Raw genomic sequence first — 25,970 nt, forward strand, 5'->3', positions numbered from 1 at the left:
CCAGTAACTGATTCTTCATCCACAGAATCTGTGCACAACAGCTTTCAGCAGCAATATATTATGCTTCTGTAGTTGATGTGGAAATTGATTTCTGTTTCTTGCTAAACCAAGAAACCAATCTGCCTCCAAGAAATTGGCAACTTCCACTAGTGTTTTTCCTGTCTATTTTGCATCCTACAAAATCTGCATCTGAGTAACCTATTAGCTTAAAATATGATTCCCTAGGATACCACAATCCCAGATCAGCTGTATCATTGAAGTACTTGAAAATTCTTTTCACAACTATTAGATGAGGTTCTCTTGGATCAGCCTGAAATCTTGCACAAAGACATGTAGCATACATGATATCTGGTCTACTTGCAGTTAAATAGAGTAAAGAGCCAATCATACCTCTGTAGTTAGTAATATCTACTGATGCTCTAGTATCTTTATCTAACTTGGTGGCAGTGGCCATGGGAGTTGATGCAGTAGAACTGTCCTGCATTCCAAATTTCTTGAGTAAATTTCTGGTGTACTTGGATTGATTTATAAAAGTACCTTCTTCAATTTGCTTGACTTGAAGTCCCAGAAAATAACTGAACTCTCCCATCATACTCATTTGATATCTTGACTGCATTAATTTGGAAAATCTTTCACAAAGTTTTGTATTTATAGAGCCAAAGAGGATATCATCAACATATATATGTACCAAAAGTAAGTCCTTTCCATGGTTAAGGTAGAATAAAGTCTTGTAAATTGTGCCTCTGTGAAATCCACTTTCCAGAAGGAATTGAGTCAGAGTCTCATACCATGCTCTAGGAGCTTGCTTAAGGCCATAAAGTGCTTTGTCAAGCCTGTAGACATGATTTAAAAATTTTAGATCTACAACACCTGGAAGTTGTTCAACATATACCTCTTCTTCCAATTCTCCATTGAGAAAAGCACTTTCAACATCCATTTGAAAGACTTTAAACTTCTTGTGAGCAGCATAAGCCAAAAAGATTCTTATGGCTTCCAATCAAGCAACTGGAGCAAATGCATAGTCAATACCCTCCTGTTGAGAGTAACCTTTAGCAACCAACCTTGCTTTATTCCTTGTTATTATGCCATCACTGTCAGTTTTGTTTCTGAACACCCATTTTGTACCAACAATTGATCTATCCTTTGGTCTTGGTACTAGGGTCCAGACTTTATTTCTTTCAAATTCATTTAACTCTTCCTGCATTGCTTGCACCCAATCAGCATCTTGAAGAGCTTCTTCCACTTTCTTTGGTTCAGTCTGAGATAGAAAGGAATGATAGAGACATTCATTTATTGTTGTTGTCTAGTTCTGACACCTGCTTCAGGATCTCCAATTATTAAGTCAAGTGTATGTGATTTAGTCCACTTCCTTGCAGATGGAAGTTAATCTCTAGAACTGGATCCTCCCCCATGATCCATGTTGTCTCCAGCAGCATTTTCTGATGCTCCCCCTCAAGTTATACTCTCTGAGTTTCCAGAATTTGAGTTGGATCCTTTAGGAATTGAAGAATTAGAGTTTCGAGAATTTTCAGAATTTGGCTCATCAGAACTTGATGAATCAGAACTTGAAGAGCCAGTGACTGGTTCTGATGCTTCTTGAGAATCTTGAGGTGTGGTATGATCATTAGCTTACTCCCCCTGAACAGGTGCATTTTCCTTTGGAGCAGTTACCACAGTTTCAATGACATCATAATTTAACCCGTCAGAACTTACAGGATCAGGATTTAGGTCATTTGAATTTACAGAATCAGAATTTACATCTTCATTTTCAAATCTCAGCTGATCATGATCATTGAAATCTTCAAGTCCAGTAATCTTCTTATCATCAAAAGATACATTGATAGATTCCATGACAACCCTTGTTCTTAAATTGTAGACTCTGAAGGCTTTTGTGGAAAGTGGATATCCAACAAAAATTCCTTCATCAGCTTTTAGATCAAATTTTGACAGCTGTTCAGGATGAGTCTTAAGAATAAAACACTTGCATCCAAATACATGAAAGTATTTCAGATTTGGCTTCTTTTTCTTCACCATCTCATATGGTGTTTTTTCATGCTTGTTTATGAGTGTGGCATTCTGTGTAAAATAAGCAGTCTGCATAGCTTCAACCCAAAAATTGGTTGGTAGCTTTGCTTCATCAAGCATAGTTCGTGCAACTTCAATAAGAGTCCTGTTCTTTCTTTCTACAACTCCATTCTGCTGTAGAGTTCCAGGTGTAGAAAATTCCTGCTTTATTCAATGCTCTTTGCAGAATTCTTTCATGATTGAATTCTTGAACTCGGTTCCATTATCACTTCTTATTATTTTAACAAAATCTTTGACTAACTTATCCAGCTGCCTGGCATGATCAATTAGAGTAGATGCAGTTTCATTCTTCTTGTGCAAGAAATACACCCAAGTGTATCTTGTGAACTCATCCACTATAACCATAGCATATTTCTTCTTTACAATAGACATGACATTGACTGGACCAAATAGATTAACATGCAATAAGTGATAAGGCTCAAGAATTGAGGATTCAGTTTTGCTCTTGAATGAAGATTTTCTTTGTTTTGCCTTTTGACATGAGTCACAAAGATCATCAGGAGCAAATATTGATTTTGGAAGTCCTCTCACAAGATCTTTCTTTACTAGCTCATTTATGTTATTGAAATTTAAATGAGAGAGTCTCTTGTGCCAATTCCAGCTTTCTTCAATTGATGCTATACTTAACAGATAAATTGCAGAACCATTGTAACACCCCCAGATCCGGGGTCGAGGATCCAGGTCGTCACGGTCTTTCTTTCCACAATATCACTTCACTTAATTAATAATAATAACCTTATGCTGTGACCCCACACTAACACACACCACAACCCGTTATAGTCTCAGAGACGAAATTTAAATAAGTACAAGTCTTTGAATCCGTAATTTAAAAGTTATTACAACCCAAAATGATTACTTGATAAATTTACAGTTAATTGCCATTATCTGCCACAAGTTATAATTATACATAATTGATTCTCAAAAGTAGATGGTCTGATCTACAATAGATCTACCTCTGCAGCTATAGCAGCTACAACATCAACGGGAAGACGCGGAACGCTTCCCACGCGTTTGCGCTGGGTCTGTTGGAGTCTGGCCATCTTTCCTAACTGTTGTTGTGTGATGAAGAAATAAAGCAAGGGTGAGCAGCAAGCCCACCAAAATAATATGTATAATGATTTACAATATATGAGCCTACTCATAATACTCATGAAAGTCTTGGTCAAAAGAAATGAACCAAGTTTGATATCTTAATGCGATGAAGTCGCAAAATATTCAGTATATATACATATATACTTTTCAAAATATTGGAAGTCCTCTTCCATGCATAATATACACAAAGTCCCAGTGTATAACTGTATAAAAATATCGTTGCAAGGTGATCTCATATATCTAACCTTGTCTCAACATTTTTCTGAAAATCTTTGTCATGCATAAGATAATCATTTACTAGATATAAGTTTAAAAGATGAGGTTACCAAATACCCCAATATACTTATATCTTTCCCAATACTACTTGAACTACCACCGTTCAAGTTATAATCAGTTTCAAAAGTTCATCTCATAGATGAGACTACAAGACAAGATTTGAATAGATTCAATCTTTGAAATATTATTGAATGAAATAAAGTTACGAGATACTTTATTTAGTCCCGATATATATATATCCACATATATATATCTCTTAAACATTTCCTGGAACCTCTGTTATGTAAAGTATGAACAGAGTTTGAAACATCCAATGAATTTTGGAAAGGAAAAGAATTTTGGCATAAACCAGATATCTTGCTGATCAGGCAAAGATACCCATAAGTAACCTTTTCTACTAGTAGATGGACGAATTCCCCACTGGTCATCACCCTGGCCGCATTAGGACCTATGCTGGACTGCCACTCAGCCACTTATGCATTTGATGGACTCCCATTGAGCCACTTACACTATCATGGACGCCCACTGAGCCCATGTTGCTTATGCCGACTCAATAGATGGACTTACTTCCCGAACGTTGGGTAAGTAATCAATTCATTTACCAAAACTGTAACCTTGTTGCGAATATAAAATACACCACAGAGCCGGATTCCCCAGGTTTTGAACGAGTATTTAAATCCCCTTTAAAAGGAAGATCTTAAATATAAAAAATGAGTTTTGGGATCCGCTCTAACTTTTAAAAATCATTTTGAAGACTCGAAAACACTTTAAAGAGTGTTTGGAGTAAAGCTGATTTAATGAAGTAAATCAGTCCCCAGAATATTTAGAAAATGACTGAATATTATTATTTAAATAATATTCCCATAAAGAATAATCTTTATAAAAATAATTGAAGTAGAAGTATTAAAACTTATACTTGAAACGAGTATTAAATAACCAAAGATATACTTATATGAAAATATTATCTTTATTTGAATAATCGAAAATAAGTTTGATTATTGACACCTTATTCTTTAATAAAATAAAGAATATACCTCAGCAAATAATCGGAGTCATAGATCCTCAAATGAATATTCAAATAATATTCAATAAATAATATAAAAGAGTCATAAGCCCTCGAATGAATATTCAAATAATATTCAATAAATAATATAAAAGAGTCATAAGCCCTCGAATGAATATTCAAATAATATTCAATAAATAATATAAAAGAGTCATAAGCCCTCGAATGAATATTCAAATAATATTCAATAAATAATATAAAAGAGTCATAAGCCCTCGAATGAATATTCAAATAATATTCAAATAAATAAATAAAAGGAGTCATACGCCTTCGAATAATATTCGAAATAATATTCAATAATAAAATAAAGTTAAAGTTATCGAATAAACCTTATTCGATTAATAGTTTGGAAAACTATAACCATATATATATATAAATATATATATATATATATCCATATCCATATATACAAAATCTACTCGGGATCCTCGACTCCCGGTTTTAGAAAATATTTTCACCTTTGGGTCCCTATACTAAGGGTATATGCAAGTTACCGCTATTCTCTAGCATAGGTATTATCAACTGAACCAACATATATATATTTCAAGAATATGAAACAGGCATGCATATATACCATATCACATGCTACAATATATCGCAAGAATTTGCTAAATAACCAATATGCATTTATCGCAAGATCATGCATATACAAATGTATACATCACAACAACAGTATAACGGATAGAATACTTGCCTGAGCGACTGGGGGTTACGAATGGCTCGGGACGAGTCTGGTAACCTATAAGCAACAAGTAAGTTGGAATTAAACCAAAGTCACTTGTAAATCTATACTTTAACTAACTTAGACTCTAACGCTCGTTTTGCGCTCACTGATTCGCTTAAGTCACTCGGGTACCCTCGGCTCCACCATTTTTAATAATTTAACCTTTACGAGTTTTAAGGCGATTCCTTCGCGAGTGTCTTACAAACTGCCTAACACACTTACCATAAATGTTTCATACTTCAATTAGTCCTTTTTGGTCTTTAACCTATGTTTCAAAGTAAGGCGAGGGGAAATGTTTCGTTCGCAAAACGCCGTTACTTGAAACGGTCGTTTCTCCTAAACCGTGCATCGGAATCGAACGAACTACATATCAAAACGAAGCTCGTAACACGAGCTATCTAGACATGGCAATGGTAATAATCTGGCAGGGGGTTCTCGGGTCCTAATGTTATGCACAAAAACAGTCTAAAGAAAATCGGACGTTACGACGGCTATGTTTACGCGATTTCCCAAATTTAAACCATTCAAAAACCATCACAATTCAACCTCAAATCAATCATACAACCAACATCCATCCAAAACACATCATAACAGCCCCAACCAATTCAAGTTTAACATTCATACTTATGCCTAAGCTTAACTTTAACCATACTTAAGTTCTTTTAATCAAAACAACAACATTTACCAATCCAACAACATCCCAAAACTCACTAATCTCTACATACACAACCATCAAGCCTCTCATGAACTAAAATACTCATATTATGCTCTTAACATTCAATAACAAAGCTTGGTTAAGAGATTATACCTTCCTTGAAGCTTTTTAACACAACATAAGAGCTTTGAATGCCTAAAGAACCTTGATCCTTGCTTGTATAACCTTAATCTTTCATAAAAATTCAAGAAAACTAAAGTTATTTCTTGAAGGTTACTATTCACCATCTTCTTCCTTGATTTATAGAAAAAGATTGGCTTGGAATTAGAAGCTTAAACTTATAGGAAGTATGTAACTATCCATGAGGAAGCTTAGATAATTACCTTGCTAAATAGTAAGTGGTGGAGCTTGGATCTTCAAATTTTAAGAAATGGGCCGAGAGCTAGCTTGGGAAGAAAGATATTTTTGTGTTTTGTTTGATGAAAATGAAATGATTTGCTTGGTTGGTTGATTTTTGTGTTGTTTTTGGTTAATGACTTAATTAACCTTGATTTTGTGTGGTTATAATTCAACCACACTTCCTTCCCTTCTATGTCATGCTTGTGTCACCTTGCACATGTCATTATACTCCCACTTGTCCACACCTTGTGGTTTGATGATGTCACAATCCCTGGCTTCTTGTACAAGCTTGTCTCTTGGTCACTTATTTGTTTTACGGTTCGCTTATCTTTCGTTCTCGTTTATCGTTTGAGGGATCATACTGTTAGGTCCCAATTTGTTTGTAGAAGGGGGGGTTGAATGCAAACAATACCGTTTCGTCGAATAAAATGCGGAATAAAATTGTGAAACAAAATTCAAGTTAAATAAAACTTTTATTAAACTTGAAAGGTGTTACAACTACGGTATCGATTACAAGGGATTAATCTCAAATCAATTATTACAAATTTAGAATAAATTCGACATGAACTTTTTCTATTTTTGTAATTAAAAGATCAAATGCTAAAAGCGATTTGAGATTAAGTTCTAGGGATTTTAATCCGCTAGATAGATATACAAGAACAAGATAAGTAATTCTAGTGGTTTGGATTTAACATTAACAAACTAGAATATTTGATCTTGAATAAGCAGATGGATGATGAAATATTTTTCTTTTGTTCTCTGCTGAGTTCTCTTGTTCTGTATGAATGAATGATTGAATGAATATCATGAATTGCTGCTTCTGCTTCTATTTAACAATCCAACCGAGAGGAAAAGAACTGGAATGACAATCCTTTTTAGCTTGAAAGACTTTCGGTGAGACAATCTATTAGAGCTAGCAAGACAATTAAAATGAACTAGCAAGACTTTCGGTATGACTATTGATTGTCATACCGATTGTCATATTAGTTCAAATGAAATTGTTTTACTGAATTAATAATTGATTTTAATCTAATTTGAAAATTCTATCAATACAATCAACTGAATTAGCAAGACATTCGGTATGACTATCAATTGTCATACCGATTGTCATACTAGTACAATCAGTTGTCTTTTTAGAATTATCACAGATTTTAATCAATTAACATTCTGAAAATCCTCAATATTAATTCTAAATTAATTAATCAATTTAATTCAATTAATCAATAAATTAATCCTTGCAGATATAATTTATTCTCTTAATTAGATTATATGACTTAATTAATTAATAGAGAATTAATACTATCCCTGAGCAGCATCCATTCTTCTGACAATCTTCTGAAAGTCTCTGAGACTTATGAATCAATTCCGTCACTTCAATGCTGACACTCGATGTACTGTCTGGTTCATGAGTGACTAACTTTCGTGACGTTTCTTCATGTCTTGACTTTGTTGTTCTGATTGAATCCTTGTAATAAATGATACCTTGACGAGATCTCTGTCACTTGATTAAATCCACGATCTTGATTTATATCACTGAGGCATGATCAAATTCTTGAACTTCTTCCAGTGAATCTTCAAGTCTGCAGATGAACAATGTTTCTTTATTCTTTGACAGATGTTACTTTGTGAGATCTCTCTGATGCTTGATCCACTATTTACTTATTACAATCTTATTTGAGTTGAGTTAAATACTCGAATAAACGAGTAGGCTATGACATATGCCTTTCAATCTCCCCCTATTTGCTTGTTAGACAATAACAACAAATACCTAGAGGATAACTCAACTAACAAATAAGAAAAAGATATAAACAGTAATGTAAAGTAAATAGCAGAAAAGTTCTGGATTATATTTAACATTTTCCAGATTCCAAATGAAATTTACAAGTGAATACAAGATAGATGTTCCTCTAGCCTGAACATATAACTACATTAGACTATCTTGATTCATAACGCTCTAATCATATTACATTGAGTTTTGAGCTAATTGACTTTAGTTGTCTTCTCTTCTGACTTCACCTTCTTCTAAATCTTGAAGCAATTCCTTGTCAAAAACATGATCCTTTTCTGAAGTGAAGCTTGCAGGTCTGACTGGTTGAACTCCAACTGTCTTCAACTTATTCTTGAGTTGATTGTACCTTTTAACATTCTTCTCACAATAAGCTTGAATCAAGTCAGCAGCTTGAGTCTTCAACATGGATGAATATCCAGCAGTTCTCAAATGATGTTCCATCCAGACCAGATGCTTAGCTGAGTAGTCTTTAAGAGATTGTACATCGAGCTGACAGATTTGAAGACAATCAGACTTAAAGAATCTCACTTGATGAGGATTGTTGACCACTTGAGGACTAGCCCTGCTGGCAAACTCTTTAAGCCTTTCCCGAAGAACTTCATTCAACTCTGAGCTTCTTTTCACTTTGTTTAAAAGAACCCAAATCTCTGACAACGAACGATTCTCAAATAGATGAAGTGACACCTTGAATGATCCTTCACTCTGACAATATACAAAAATGCTCATCTCATTTAGGGATCTATCAAAAGCAGCTGTGATCCTTGAGACTTCAGTCTTGATAGCATTCATGTACATGTCATTGTTAGGATTTGAGATTTCCAGCTTGTCAAGAAGATGTAAGAACTGCCTATCATTGTTAGTGCATAGCTGAGGCATATCGAGTACTCTCCTAGCTTCATCCCACTTTCCACCAATCTTCAGTCTGACATCTCTTCTCCTTTCTTGAGCTTTAATGTCATGAAGACGTTGCTTTTGAAGAGTTTCTGTTCTTTGTATGTCTTTTCTCCTATCAATGATCTGTGAGACCTTCTTGAGTTCAGCTTCTTTTCTTTGCATCTCTGACTGCTCTTTCTGAAATTCTTTCTCAAACCTAGGATCCACTGTATCTTCTTCTTCCCAATCTTCAAAATCACTTTCTTCTTCAGCTTCAAATAACCCATCTTTATCTTCCTGAACTGGTTCAGTGGGAATGTCAAAAATATCGAAGTCATCCTGTTCTCCACTGTAGTAGGCATCATCAGCCTTTCCTTTATCTCCAGCAGAAGTATCTTTTTCTTTCCCTTTGGAACTACTCCCTTTCTTCTCCCCCTTAGTTGAGGGATCCTCTACTGACTTTCCTTTGAAACCTCCACCACTTCCAGAGCCTGATCCTCCACCAGACGGTCCTTCAAAATAAGCTTTTTGTTCTTCATTAGGGCAATGAGAATTCTTGATCATGTAATATAAGTGCTTCATGCCTTCATTTAGATGTTCCATGCCCGTCTCTATCTTTACAAATCTTGAGTTGTCCAGTGAATGATTCATCTCAACGAGGTCTTCAAGAGAAGTCATTCTTGTATGTAGGGAGCAGAAGTTGGATATGTCATCAGCTGATAAATTTGGAGTGTCCTGAATAGAATTGAGCTTTGGTATTACAGTAGTCTTTAAATCTGAGATGTCATTCCTTATGATTGCAAGCTGATTGTCGACAGAGGTGGAAGAAGAAGACCGTTCAACCACTTGTGCTTTGAATGCTTGAGCTTCAGCTTGACTTTTAGCAAGTTCTTCTTTCAGGGCAGCAATCTGAGCTAACAGGTTGACAGTATCAGTGTCTGTGTGTGCTCTCACCTGAAGTTCACTCGTATTTGGTTCACTCATCTCACGTGCATGTGTTTCTCTCAATATGATTGCTCGTGAGGAGTCTTCCAATTGCTGTTCTTGTGTACCTGCATTAAAAATCACCCTAGCCTCTTCAAGAGAGGTCAGTGGTGGTGCAATGGGAATTCGCGAGTCCCGATCCTCAGTCAATGCTATCAAATCTTTTGGAATAGATGTCTGAATTGCTTCAGGGATAGATTGACCGAGTTGCCCTCCACTTTCTCCAGATAAATCTGCGAGTGGAGAATCCCATAAGGGAGCCAGAGTTGTTGGATCTGGGAGGGGAGAAAATGACTCTATTAAAGATGGCGGAGAGTCAGATTTTCCCTCTGAAGCATGTGACTGCTCTTCTGCCGTAACTATGGCAGGCACTGTAACCGACTCTACGTGCACTCCTCGTTGGGTGTCCTGAGTATTATCTGGGGAAGTGTATGGTTCCATTGTGAGTAATGGAATTGTGCTTGACTCAGTACAAGATGCCATGGCCCGATGGCGAATTTCAATAGATGCATCCTGTTGAGAGAATGCCTCTAGTAACTGTTCATTGGCCATTTCAAAGTCCATGTCCTGTTGGGAGGACAAGGATGGGCTTTCAGATGCCTCAGAATAGGTTTTTCTTTTCTTAGGAGGAGGCAGAGCTGAGGGTTCACTCATATTTAACATTGTACTACTTCCTAGTAATCTTCTGGGTAACATTTTAGACAGTGGGGGAGAGGGTGAGATAGAATGAGACTCTGTGTTTGGCTCTATGACCTGGGATTGAAGCTGTGGTTCTACAACTTCATGGTCAGCCCTATCAACCACTGAGGGTCTGTTAACAGAAGTAGGAAGAGAGTGAGAGTGAGAGTGAGGAGTTACTACCTGTAATGGAAGAGCCTGGGTGGCTTGAACCACTGGAGGTTGAGGTCGCTGTTCATGGCCGGGAAGATTAAAAATAGGCAAGGGAATATAATTGGCCATGAAAGCAGATACAAGTACTGGTACTTGCATAAATTTAAAGGTTGTGTCTTGGCGAGTGTAAATCTTTTTGCTAACTGGTGGGGGTTCGGTTACAGCAGAGTTAGCAAAAAGTGCTTTGTGTTCAGGGGTGAGTAGATGATCTGCTATAAGCATAAGAAAACGAGCATAGTAACATGATACCCTACGATTTGTAGAATGATCACGTAAAGCAGAAGTTAGACGTCTCAAGAGAATGGGAAAAAGTAGTTTGCCAAAATTGATCCTTTGATTGAAAACAACCGCAAGACCAATATACTGCAGGGTGGAAGTAATGTTATGAAAATTAGATTTTGTGCAGTTGGCAAACACTTTGGAAAGTGTATCGAAGAATATATCCCATTCAGACACCAAATTCGATTTAGAAAGTTTGGTTAAATTGATCACCCCCTGATAGTGAATGGCATTGAAAAAGTTTGTGATATCATTTTCAGAGGGTAAATTACAGAAATTGTCTAGTGGAAAATTTAAAGCACGATTGACGACTGTTTCATCAACTACATACTGTGTGTTTGCGATGGTGAATGAAAAAGATTTTGAATCATTGGCCACAGTAGAAGTTGTGCAAATCAGTCTAAGTAGATCGACGTTTAAAATCACATTTGATTTAATAGCAGAGCTAACAATCGAATGATCATTTAAAATCTAATCCAAGGCTTAAATTTTTCAACATCACATTTTTCTGGATTGAAATAACCAACTTGATTATGCGCGACAATTTGGAAATTGAGAGCCATTTTTTATAAAATAATAATAAGACACAAGCTTTTCAGAATTTTAAGAATAATATTAAGAAAATTCGAATTAATTAAATTAATTTAATAATTCGAATTAAATTAATTATAATCGAAAAATTTAGAAAGAAATGTATCTCATTAAAATTCTTAAATCACTAACACAGTTTTGACACACCAAAAGACACAAATAAGAAATTAAAATTAAAATGGAATTTGAAGGGGCAAACTGATTTTAATTTGATTTTTGCGTTTTTTATAATAACTTTTATTTTTAAGAAAATTTCAGCAGCACCTCTTTATGTATATACTTGTATGTATATATCACAAAGTGATGATTTAGTGTGCTGAGTAAAAACTCGAGCAAGGAAATAACAGGTTTTGGTTTGGTTCTTGTTCGAGGAGAGAGAAGAGAGAAAAAAGAGAGTGAAAAATTGTTCAAAATTCTTGAAAATGAACTGTTATGTTGAAAATGATTTAACATAACACAGCAAAAGCCTTATATAACAGCTGGTATGACAATCCGGGATTGTCATACCGATTGTCATACCAGGCAAAAGAAGGAAAAGAAACAAATAAAAATAAACAACTGGTATGACAATCTGATAGTCATACCGATTGTCATACCAGTACAAAATAAAACAATATAATTCTGATATTAATTTTATTACTGGCATGACAATCAATAGTCCTACCGATTGTCTTGCCAGTTATAAAATTAATCTGACATTAAAATAAGCAATCAATATTACTAAAATGACTTTCAGCAAGACAATTTCAATTGTCTTGCCGATTGGCTTTCTAGAATAAGATAAAATAAGCATTAACAGATTTATATTTACATGTTTACTGAAATGATTTTCAGCAAGACAATTTTAATTGTCTTGCCGATTGTCTTTGCAGTAGAAAAAACAACATGAATATGTACAGACAACTATTAATGTACTGAAACTTTATTACAAAATAGTAAAACTGAAATAAATACTTAAAATTTTTACAGAAAATAAAGACAATATTTCAGAATTAATTATTTTTATTCCAAAAATAGATTTCTGTTGAATTTTAGCAAATAAAATTCATAGAAAAATATTTTTAGAGGAAATAAAATATTCTGAGATATTTTAAATTAACAAGTAGAGTAAATAACATAGATAAGATAATATATATTACATAGAAATAAGCAAGAAATATGATAAAATGATAAAATAAATTTGCAAATGAATTTTTCATTTATGAAAAATTCATTTGTAAATTCATTCAAGAACAGATTCCAGATATTAATTAAATTAATCACAAAAACTATTTAACATGCCCAATTTACCAACTAATCTGGTAAATGTGGATTCGTCAAGTGGTTTAGTGAAAATATCTGCTATTTGTTCTTCTGTTGGAACAAAAAATAGTTCAACAGTACCATTCATGACGTGCTCTCTAATAAAATGATACCTGATGTCAATGTGCTTTGTCCTCGAGTGCTGCACAGGGTTGTTGGTGATGGCTATTGCACTTGTGTTGTCACATAAAATAGGAATCTTGTTCAATACAGAGCCATAGTCTCGTAGTTGGTTCCTAATCCACAAGATCTGAGCACAGCAGCTTCCAGCAGCAATATATTCAGCCTCGGCCGTTGAGTTGGAAACTGTTTGCTGTTTCTTGCTGTACCATGAGACTAGCCTGCTTCCTAAGAATTGACAACTTCCTGAGGTGCTTTTCCTATCAACAACACTTCCTGCATAATCTGAATCTGTATATCCGACAAGGTTAAAACCAGATTCTTTAGGGTACCAAATACCTAGATTTGGTGTTCCCTTAAGATATCTTAAGATTCGTTTAACAGCAACGAGATGAATATCTCTAGGATCCGCTTGGAACCTTGCACATAGGCATGTAGCATACATAATATCTGGTCTACTTGCAGTAAGATAGAGTAACGAGCCAATCATACCTCTGTAGCTTGTGACATCTACCTTAATGGAGTTTTCACATGGTCCAAGCTTGACAGCTGTAGTTGATGGAGTCCTTGCTGATGCAGAATCCTCCAGATTGTATTTTTTGAGGAGTTCCTTGAGATACTTGGATTGACAAATAAATGTTCCGTCTAACCTTTGATTTACTTGTAATCCAAGAAAGAACTTCAGCTCTCCCATCATGCTCATTTCAAACTTGCTGTGCATTAACTTAGCAAATCTCTTACAGAGATTATCATTAGTAGACCCAAATATTATATCATCCACATAGACTTGGACTAATATAGTATCATTCTTATGTTTTTTAGAAAAGAGAGTTTTGTCTATGACACCTCTAATAAAGCTATTTTCAATAAGAAATTCAGAGAGAGTGTCATACCATTTTCTTGGTGACTGTTTTAGCCCATAGATAGCCTTGAAAAGAAAGAAGACAAAATCCATATGATCTGGATCTTCAAAACCAGGAGGTTGCTCTACATATACCTCTTCATCCAGCTTTCCATTCAGAAAGGCGCTCTTGACATCCATTTGATAAACTTTAAAGTTTGAAAATGCTGCGAATGCCAGAAATATCCTGATGGCCTCAAGTCTAGCCACTGGAGCATAGGTTTCATCATAATCAATACCTTCAGCTTGAGAATACCCTTTAGCTACCAGTCTTGCCTTGTTTCTTGTAACCACACCATCTTCATCTAGTTTATTCCTGAATACCCACCTTGTACCAACAGCTTTCTTGTGTACAGGCCTAGGTACCAGTTTCCAGACTTGTTGACTTTCAAACTGATTGAGTTCATCTTGCATAGCAATCACCCAATCTGGATCAGTTAGTGCTTCTTCAATTTTCTTAGGTTCCATCTCAGAAAGAAATCCTGAGAACAGACACTCATTTTGAGTAGCACGTCTAGTTCTGACTCCAACATCTGGATCACCAATAATCAACTCAAAAGGGTGAGCTTTATTCCAGACAGTCTGTCTTGGAAGATTTGATCTTGATGATTCGCCTTGAAATTCATTGTGATGTTGTGTCCTACTAGATGATCCTTCAGCATCTCCCCCTGAGTTGTTGCCATGTTGACTTGAAGATTCTCCGTCAGTAGCAGTGGTATCTCCATTGTTTCCAGAGTTTCCATCACTATTACCTTGAGTATTATCAGGATTAACAGGTTCTTCAACAGCAACAACCTCAGGTTCTTGACCATGTTCTGACTCTGAATCTGACGTATCATCAAACTTCAGTTTCTCAGAAGGATCTTCAGTTTGGATACTAGGGAGTTTAGTGTCATCAAATGTAACTATTGACACTTTCAGTTACTTTGTGTTGATCAATGATATACACTCTATATGATCTTCTTCCATATCCAACAAAAATACCCTCATATGCCTTTGCCTCGAACTTACCACGACGATCATCTCCATCCTTGAGCACGAAGCATCTGGCACCAAATACATGAAAGTATTTGATAGAAGGTTTCTGTTCATTCAAAATCTCATAAGGAGTTTTCATGAAGTCTTTGTTGATTAGAGTTCGATTCTGAGTATAACATGCAGTATTGACAGCTTCAGCCCAAAAGTACATTGGAAGACCTGATTCATTTAACATCGTTCTTGCAGCTTCAATCAATGTACGATTCTTCCTTTCTACCACTCCTATTTTGCTGAGGGGTTCTAGGAGCTGAAAATTGTCTGGTAATCCCTTTGTCTGTACAGAATCCATTTAGAAGTGCATTCTTGAATTCTGTTCCATTATCTGACCTTATTGCTCTAACAGGGACGTTAGAATCTAACTCAATCATCTTGATATGATCAATCACAACTTGTGGTGTTTCATCCTTAGAGTGAAGAAATAAAACCCACGTATACTTGGAATAGTCATCAACTATCACAAGACAGTAACACTTCTTTGACATAGAAAGGATATTAACTGGACCAAATAAATCCATGTGCAATAATTGCAGAACACCAGTTATGGAAGATGTGTCAGTGCCTTTGTGACTTGCTTTCTTTGACTTTCCTTTCTGGCAAGCCTCACATAGTCCTTCTGGAGAGAATTCCAGCTGAGGCAGACCTCTTACCAATTCTCTTTTGACAAGAGAATTCATTGTCTTGAAATTGAGATGGGAAAGTCTCTTGTGCCATAGCCAACTCTCATTTGACGATGCTTTTGCATAGAAACAATTGACTTCAAGATTGCTTCCAGAGTTCATGTCAGCTACGAACAGATTTCCTTTCCGTATTCCCATTAAGGAGGGTTTTTCACTTTTCTTGTGCAGAATCTGACACTTCAGCTTGTCGAATAAAACATTGTAGCCGTTGTCACAGAACTGACTAATGCTAAGCAGATTGTGTTCAAGTCCTTGCACAAGATATACATTTTCAATGATAACATTTCCAGCTTGCAAACAGCCATATCCCTCCGTTAAACCTTTGCTGTTATCTCCAAAGGTAACCACTGGGCCAGCTTTCTCAACCACATTTGATAGCAGGGCTCTATCTCCGGTCATATGTCTTGACGATCCACTGTCAAGAATCCACACTACCGGTTGTACCTGTTTAATGCCCTCTTTTCTTGACGATGAGGTGCTTGCATCACTAGCCATGAGAGCAAGATTCCCAACTTCTTCGTCTTCACTGTCAGTATCATCCCAACTTCTTCCCTTTGCCAGGTACGCCCTTTCAGATTTACTCTTCTGATTAGAATCATAAGAGTTCTTCCTTGCTTGTTTTGGCTTCCTGCATTCTGTGGCAAAGTGTCCCAACTCATTACAGTTGAAGCATCGAATGGTGCTTCGATCAACCATCCCTGTTTTATACCCACCACTGCTGGTGTTAGAGGATGAAGATCCACCTTTCTGGAATCTGTTGTAGTTGGACTTGTACTTGAACTTGGGATTCCTTTTGAATCTGACATTTGAGAATCTTTTGACAATCAGGGCCATTGACTCATCCTCCAATTGCTCCAGTTCTTCCAAGGAATAATAATCATCTCCTGATTGATTTGTAGTAGGTGAATCAAATTCTGCTACTATCACATTATCTTCAACCTTGGAAGACTGTACCATTCTATCTGACTGTTGAGATTGTTGTTGATATAGTGGTTGTTGTTGTTGTTCATCAGCTACCAGAGCAGTAGACGTGCTGACCACTCTTCCTTTCCCGTAAACTTCCTTCTGCTGAATCTGCTCCAACTCATAAGTCTTTAACACACCATATAGCCTTTCCAAAGAAATCTCACTCAGATCTCTTGCTTCTCTTATGGCAGTGATTCTATGTTCGAGATGAGTTGGCAGTGTTAAAAGGAACTTTTTATTGACCTCCCTGATGGAATAGTATTTACCATTAATGTTCAGGTTGTTGATCAATGCATTGTACCTCTCAAACACTTCAGTGATTCCTTCTCCTGGATTGGATTTAACGTATTCATACTCACAGGTTAGGATTTCTAGTTTGTTCTCCGTAACTTCCTCTGTGCCTTCATTAATAATCTCAATAGTTTCCCAGATATGTTTAGAATCTTTACAATTCATCACATGTCTGTTCATTAGGGGATTAAGGGAATCTACTAAGATTAATTGAAGGCTAGCATCCAGGGAAGCTTCTTCTATTTCAGCAGGAGAGAAGTCCTCAGGATCCTTCACATAAGTTCTCGCTTTGGTGATCACCACATCATTCTCTATTACCTCTGGTTCAATAACCATAGGAATTTTTGGACCCTTCTTCAACACTTGCAAATATTTGGGATTAGCAACCTGTAAAAACAGTAGCATCTTCTTCTTCCACATCACATAATTTTCTTTATCGAAAAGTGGAATTTTAACGGTTCCAACTTTTTGTGTAGTCATTATGAATTTTTGAGTGAATAAAAATTCAAGAAGTGAAAGAAACACAAAAGTCTAGGATCTTGATTTGTACGTTAATCAGAAGGCTCTGATACCAATTGTTAGGTCCCAATTTGTTTGTAGAAGGGGGGGTTGAATGCAAACAATACCGTTTCGTCGAATAAAATGCGGAATAAAATTGTGAAACAAAATTCAAGTTAAATAAAACTTTTATTAAACTTGAAAGGTGTTACAACTACGGTATCGGTTACAAGGGATTAATCTCAAATCAATTATTACAAATTTAGAATAAATTCGACATGAACTTTTTCTATTTTTGTAATTAAAAGATCAAATGCTAAAAGCGATTTGAGATTAAGTTCTAGGGATTTTAATCCGCTAGATTGATATACAAGAACAAGATAAGTAATTCTAGTGGTTTGGATTTAACATTAACAAACTAGAATATTTGATCTTGAATAAGCAGATGAATGATGAAATATTTTCTTTTGTTTTCTGCTGTGTTCTCTTGTTCTGTATGAATGAATGATTGAATGAATATCATGAATTGCTGCTTCTGCTTCTATTTAACAATCCAACCGAGAGGAAAAGAACTGGAATGACAATCCTTTTTAGCTTGAAAGACTTTCGGTGAGACAATCTATTAGAGCTAGCAAGACAATTAAAATGGACTAGCAAGACTTTCGGTATGACTATTGATTGTCATACCGATTGTCATATTAGTTCAAATGAAATTGTTTTACTGAATTAATAATTGATTTTAATCTAAATAATAATTCTATCAATACAATCAACTGAATTAGCATGACATTCGGTATGACTATCAATTGTCATACCGATTGTCATACTAGTACAATCAGTTGTCTTACTTAGAATTATCACAGATTTTAATCAATTAACATTCTGAAAATCCTTAATATTAATTCTAAATTAATTAATCAATTTAATTCAATTAAACAATAAATTAATCCTTGCAGATATAATTTATTTTCTTAATTAAATTATATGACTTAATTAATTAATAGAGAATTAATACTAACCCTGAGCAGCATCCATTCTTCTGACAATCTTCTGAAAGTCTCTGAGACTTATGAATCAATTCGTCACTTCAATGCTGACACTCGATGTACTGTCTGGTTCATGAGTGACTAACTTTCGTGACGTTTCTTCATGTCTTGACTTTGTTGTTCTGATTGAATCCTTGTAATAAATGATACCTTGACGAGATCTCTGTCACTTGATTAAATCCACGATTTTGATTTATATCACTGAGGCATGATCAAATTCTTGAACTTCTTCCAGTGAATCTTCAAGTCTGCAGATGAACAATGTTTCTTTATTCTTTGACAGATGTTACTTTGTGAGATCTCTCTGATGCTTGATCCACTATTTACTTATTACATTCTTATTTGAGTTGAGTTAAATATTCGAATAAACGAGTAGGCTATGACATATGCCTTTCAATTACATTGACTTTCTAAATTCATATACATTGAATTAATTGAATTAAGTATAAAATATAAATTGTACAATTCATTTTATTTAAATTTATGTGAATAAAAATTTAATCAAAAGTTAATTTTGTTTGCTACCGAAAATTCTCTATAAATTAATAATTATTAATTTATCGATTAATTAATACCTCTTTAAATTAATAGAATTATCCGGTCCCAACTATATTAATTTATAGAGGTTTTACTGTAGTATCAAAAGTGGTAATTTAATTGAAAATTATATATTAGTTTAATTATCAAATTTAACGGGAATTATTAAGATCACTAAAATCTTAATAAATATTAAATAAATAACTTAAAATATGTGTTCGAGAATTAAAATTTATTTCATTAAGTTCCAAACATTTTTCTTAAATTATATTACAACCAAATGAAAAGTTATGAATTTATAGTATTTTAGATGATTTTGTGGCATTTTTAAAAATTTATCTAGTAATTATTTTTATTTAAATAAAGAAAATGACTACAAAACTAAAAAAATAATTAGTAGATTAATTTTTAAAAATCTTACAATATTATCTAAATTACTATAAATTCATAACTTTTTATTTATTTGTAATAGAATTTAAGAAAAATGTTTAGAACTCCAAAAAATATTATTTTGTTTTCTCGTGAATAAATATTTAAATTTTAAACTTTTATTCACAAAAGGAGAATTTGAAAATTAATTAACGAAGATATTCGATCACGACACGTTAAATTACGTATAAAAGTCAAGTATTACCAATAATTTGGAATTGAGGGAATAACAAATTTGAATTGATTCTGTATTAATAACTATAATGAGCCTCTCAAATTATTCTTAATAATATAAATAAAAATATCAAAAATACTAATTATTGAGTTTGTTTGCGATTTTATAATATTTAAAACTATTTATAAAAACATATTATTGACCCGGTTTAATATAAAATAAAATAAAATTCAAACTAAATATAATTAGTTGGATTTGATAAATATAATGAGTTTTAAGATAAAATAAAATTGAATTCGAATTAAAGACCATACATATACTATTGATTTAAGTTAAAATTTATTTTTTAAGTAAAAAATTAATAATTTTTCGTAAACATGCATAAAATATCAATAATACTATATTTTTTAATTAATAGCATTATTTTTCCAAGCTTAAATAGCTTTAAATAAAAATATTAAATATTTATATGTGTATATGTTAAATTTTTTGAATAAAATAAATTCAAATCTTAAAAATTTCAATTTAATTTAAATTTTAAATAATTATATAATATTAAAAAAATCGGTACATGTCGCGCATCGCGCACCAGTTCTAAACTAGTATAAAAAAATACACGTCACAATTTACAATCTATGAGAATAAAATAATTACACTACCTATCTAAGGGAGGCGTCAGAGAGAAACAAGTGACGTGTCATCCGTTGAGCGGCCCCCACGTACATGATTAGTGATGGCGCGGCGTAGGAATTCTGGCGTTTATCTACGAAACGTTATCACATTTATCATCATCATTTTTTTTGACAAATGCAGAAAGTTCTCATTAAATTTAATATAGTACAGTCGGGACAAACCCTCAACTATCGATACAACCAGCTGATAAAACAAATAACATACTAAAAACAATTAGATGATTTGTTTTCTGATCATTTAACACATATAATTTAAAAATTCTTAAAATTAAAACGAAATCAAAGACATCACAAGCGATCCAAATTGCAGCAGCATCTCTGAAAATAGCAACATCGCAATTGACCATATCACATAAAAATTATGGTTAGCCCAGTGTTCAGAAACACCAATCGCATAAAATGAGATTGGAGAAGCGGCACCCCAGCTATCTACATGCCGGACACCAGCTATAGACATGCCGAAGACACCCCAGCTATCTACATGCCGGATACCAGCTATAGACATGCCGAAAGTATAAACCCAAAAGATGAACAATCTTTAGTTGTGAAAGATGAGCTCTTGTAATAATCACCACCGTCCCAGATCCGATACAGGCTTTGCAGATCACCAAAAATATCAATAAATTCGTCCTCAACAGATTTATCACCAGATAAACCCAACCATGACTAAATAAAAATATAACAAACACTCCAAAAGGAGAGATAAAACACACACTCCAAAAGGAGAGACACACAAACACCCAAAAAATTGAATTTTATTGAAAGGAAATAAACGAGAATAACAGAATATAAAGGGGTTGGGGCTTTCCACGGGAGAAAACCAGTGGAAGCCCCTCGATTTACTTGAAAATAGACAAACCCTAACAGAGAGGATGAAAGAAGGGAGGCCGCTAAGCGTAATGTGTTTTTCTCACCGGAAAGTAGATTTAATCTACTTTTTTATCATCATCACTTTAATTCGATGATAAAATTAATATCCAATTTTCGTCAATTAAAAAAGATAAAATATCCAATTTATCTTCAGAAAATTAAAATATTAAAAAAATATGTTAAACGGTTGAACTACTATATATTGCCTCTCTCTCTATATATATCTCCTCTTCACGCAATCTCCATTCCACTCGCTTCTCCCCCTCTTCCTGCAACTTTACTCTGCTCTCCCTCCCTCCCTCTTTCTCTCTCTACATACATATATTTATCTTTACACATCTCTCTTAAAATATCACCCATTCTTCTTCTTTCAACACACACAACACAGGTGTTTTTATTCAAGGCCGGCAATCATATCGATTGAATCTCTCTGATTTCGTTTAATCGCGACATTCATCTCTATATATTCCGGTAAGAAATCTCTCCTTTTAGCTTTTTTATAACATCTCTCTCTCTCTCTCTCCCTCCCTCTCCCCCCCTCTCTCTCTCCCCCTCTCCCCCCTCTCTCTCTCCCTGTATTCATGTGTATTAGATCCTTATGAATAAAATTAAATTGCGAGTTAAAGAAAAACAAATTAATTTGATAGGACTTTGAGCTTAAATTTGTATTTATAAGTGGGGAATAGTTGTGCACCTAACTTGATACCTGCTTCTTTAATGTAATTTATTTGCTAAGACGCGTTGTCGAAATTGAAACTCTATGCCCCCTCTTTTTTATGTTCACAGTAAGAAATGTTTATGAACCTTGTCTGAATTCTGATCAAACTCAGTTTCGAGAAACTTCCTAGCACCACAAATTACACCCGTATTATATTTTGCCAATTACATTAATTTGAATACCTGACTGAACCTTTCAGCTGAAGTTCATCTGTTGGATTCTTAAAAATTAAAATTGTTGTAAAAACCCAATGTCCCTAAACAAGACACTGAATATACGCGGCTATTGAGTCTCGGGTTCTTGATCTATTGTTTGATTGATGTTTATTTGGATGTAAGTGTTAGGATGGGAACGAGTGACCCACCTCAAGACTTCTGACCTATTTGATGATTGAATCTGTTTTTTAGTGCATTGAATTATTAGCTATACTGGATGGTGGAACAAAACTCGGAAGCATGACCAAAATGATCACCCTTTAATTTTCATTTAATTGGAACTTTCGTTGCTAGTTAACTTTTAAAGCCGGAAAATAAAGATCTCCGTTGTTCAGTATTATCTAATCTTTCTTTACTGTAAATCCTTGATAACTTTATGAGGACATAGGACTTTATTGAGATGATAGAAACTTTGTTAATGAAGTGTATCTTAGGTAGTCGGTTCATTGCCCGAGCCCCGAGCTATTCTATTTTATTATTTGTTTTGGTATTTTTGCCTTCTCCATTGGCTTATGCCTTTCTCTTCCAGAAAGATTTCCTACACGCGATTCCTTTCTTCTAGTTCTTTTATTCCTCTAAAGACAAAGAAAATATAAATTTTATTGCTAGACCTAATGATATTATTATAGCAACCAGAATAATGATATAGCAACCACAATAATGACATACTCCTATTTCTTTCTATACCATTTGTCAATTTCTAAGCTAAAATAAGAACTGGGTAAGTTGGTTAATAGGAATTATGTCAATCTTAGAAATGAAGAAATTCTTGTTCAATATAACAAGCACTTGTGTAACAAATTCCCAATCCTGCCACAAAATATTCGCATATTTCTTCAACTATAATATCTATACAACCTTAATCTAATGCTACAAGCGGATATGTGGTTTGACAACAGTATACGATATGACAATATCTCTCAAATAGTAACTTCAATGTTTTTTTTTTAGTTTGTTATTTAATTTTCTGCCTGCAAGTTACTTCCCTCGTCTTATTTTTGAATGGGAAATATTTGTTAGTTGGTATATTTAGTATTTTAAGTAGTTGCAGTCAAGCATGAGCTATTCTAACGTTTTCCCATCTAATCTTCTAGGAACAAATTTTGATACAGGATAGTTGTGAATGGTGGATCAAATGGCCACAGAGCAATGTTTACAAGAGGCTTCAAATATGGGTGACTGCAGTGAAAATAAAGGAACTTCCCAACCAAAATGTAAATCAGGCTCCAATATGGAGGACAGGGCCGAACAAGGTATAACCGAATGTTTTGACTGCAACATCTGTTTAGATTTTGTGCACGATCCAGTTGTAACCCTTTGTGGCCACCTCTATTGTTGGCCTTGCATTTACAAATGGATTCATTATCAGAGTGTTTCTACTGAAAATATTGACCCTCAGCAGCCACAGTGCCCAGTATGCAAGGCGGCAGTTTCAATGGAAACCATAGTTCCACTCTATGGTCGCGGCCTATCTTCTAAACCTTCGGAAACTAAAGCTTCACATCTAGGTTTGGTTATACCACAAAGACCTTCCACGACCAGATGTGGGAGCCACACTCATACACCTACTCCAACTATACGGCCTGCTCAGCAACTGCATTATCGCCAGCATCGACATCATGTGCAACCATATTATTCTTTCCCAGATAGCTATAGCACTACACCGATGCTCAGCTTAAGTAGCACAACTGCAACGAACCCAGTGGTAGGGGTGTTTGGAGAAATGGTTTATGCAAGACTGTTTGGAAACTCAGAAACAACATTTTACAACCCAAACTCTTACAATATAATTATTAACAGTAATCCAAGGTTTAGAAGGCATGTGATGGAGGCTGATAAATCACTAGGCAGACTTTTGTTTTTCCTGTGCTGTTGCATGGTCTTGTGCCTTCTATTGTTCTGATCTTCATTTCTTGTATTCCTCATGTACAATGTAAAATGAAAAAGAAACATACATTATATATTTTACCTTATGTACACATCCGGGCTATTTAATGTAATAGACGAATATATAATATAGATATGAATATATATGATGAGTCTAGCTTTGCATTACTATATTGATACACTCGGTGGCGGAACTTGGACAAAAATTTAAGGGCTGCCTAATTTTTTTTTTCTATATAGAATCTATCCTTTTTCTATTTTTTCACAAGGTGCAGATTTGTATTATAAGTATGAATAAATATTATCTTTTTACTGTTTTCCCGTGAATCTCAAGGACCCTCTCGCCATCGGATACACTGTCTGCACATTCTCTTAAAAACTTGATAACTTGATAAGATTAAGTATTCATTAGTAGTAGTAGTAGTTATCATCAACAAGAATAGTACGGTTTGTTGATGACTCGAGTTGATGTTACGTAAACTTTATTAATGTTTCAGGAGGGCGGTGACGTTTGGTGTATATGATAGGCCAATTGAAAATATTAGTCAGGAAATGACTTCTATCTACTATTTGTATGTATCACTGTCACTGACCTTAGCCCGTGTTGTAGAATTCGGCCGAGTCGCCGATTAATCGGCCGATATATCGGCGAAACTGATGATTACGATCTTATTTGACTGAATCGCTGCCTAACCCGGTTTAAATAATATCGGGTCGAAACTCGGGTCATTCCCGTAAAATCGGATCTCTGGGCTAAAAAAAGAATTGTACTTTTCGCCGATAAAACCCTTTCTGCCGCCTCTTTCACATCCATTTCTTCTTTCAATTTCATTTGGGTCACCGAAAAAGTTCAAAGGAAGTTTAAGATCCAAGAAAGAGCAGAAGAAGTTGAGTTCTGCTGGATATGAAGCGAGACTGAAGAGTTGTTGAGACCGCGACGGAAGATGCGTTGAAGATGCGTTGAAGATGCGAGAACGCGAGATGAAGGAGGAGGATGGAGAGCCTATTGTTTATAGATTGTTGTTGAGAGTGAGGGGATGGTTTGCTTCCGAGAGGCTTGTGAATTCTGTAGAAAATAATGTTTGTGAATATGTGAAATTATGTTTTTTTATTATAGTTTTTAGTTTTGCAACTTCCGGTTTGTTCCATACATTGGTTGGGGAATATTGAATGTTTATAAAAATTATTATTATTATATATATAATTATATATTAATATAAATTACTTCCGATTTTGTTACCGATTAATCCTTCCGAGTAATCCCCGATTTTTCGATTAATCAATGATCACGTAACCGATCTTCCCCGATTTTCGATTTTTGTAACACTGACCTTAGCCGGTATCACTGATGTTAAGGCCTCATTGTAAGGTAGATTTAAACGCAAACGTAGAAGAAGTTTCATTTGCTCTAGATTTCAATATGTTCTATGTCTTGATTTTTAATAATGTTTCGCTTAATGTCTTGATTTTATAGCTTTTGCCTTTTGCCTTCTTGAGGTCATGGGATCATTATTCAGCACGATTGCATAGTTTAAGTGATTAAAATTTTATCATTATATGTTGTTCAATCCAATGAACGGTAACATAAATAAATGGTTCACCGCAACTCGAATTCCAACAATCACTAGTTAAAGAAAACCATGCCATCATAATCACGAAAAAATTCAATTAATTGCGCTTGTTGACTATAATATTGTTTTTGTGCGTGACGTTTAAGTGTGTTCCTAGGAATTCTTTTAAATGTCAGGTTTATTGATTCTTTCATCATGTGCTCTAAATTCGGACTTTCACCGTGAGAAAAAGGTAACTCGTCTAGTGTAACATAAGTAGCAAAAGATACGATCATATTATCTCTACTATATTGGAAAGGCATACCTCCACCGGGAGACGATGTCACGAAACCACCA

At 34.7% G+C, this 25,970-nt stretch overlaps 1 protein-coding gene across 2 annotated transcripts; it reads left to right on the forward strand.

Moving 5' to 3' along the window:
* Nucleotides 1-21,471: 21,471 nt before the first annotated feature.
* On the forward strand, nt 21,472-24,215 carry LOC141672625 (E3 ubiquitin-protein ligase RMA1H1-like). 2 transcript variants are annotated; one of them, XM_074479277.1, is made up of 2 exons: nt 21,472-21,714; nt 23,271-24,215. In XM_074479277.1, exon 2 carries the CDS (start codon nt 23,300-23,302, stop codon nt 24,077-24,079), a length of 780 nt encoding a protein of 259 aa, XP_074335378.1. In that variant the 5' UTR covers nt 21,472-21,714; nt 23,271-23,299; the 3' UTR covers nt 24,080-24,215. The 2 variants fall into 2 exon arrangements, with proteins under 2 accessions (XP_074335378.1, XP_074335379.1); XM_074479278.1 differs by having other exon boundaries at nt 23,289-24,215.
* The last annotated feature ends 1,755 nt before the right edge of the window (nt 24,216-25,970 follow it).

Source organism: Apium graveolens, chromosome 7 (assembly GCF_009905375.1).
Source record: "Apium graveolens cultivar Ventura chromosome 7, ASM990537v1, whole genome shotgun sequence".
Taxonomy (NCBI): Eukaryota; Viridiplantae; Streptophyta; class Magnoliopsida; order Apiales; family Apiaceae; genus Apium; species Apium graveolens.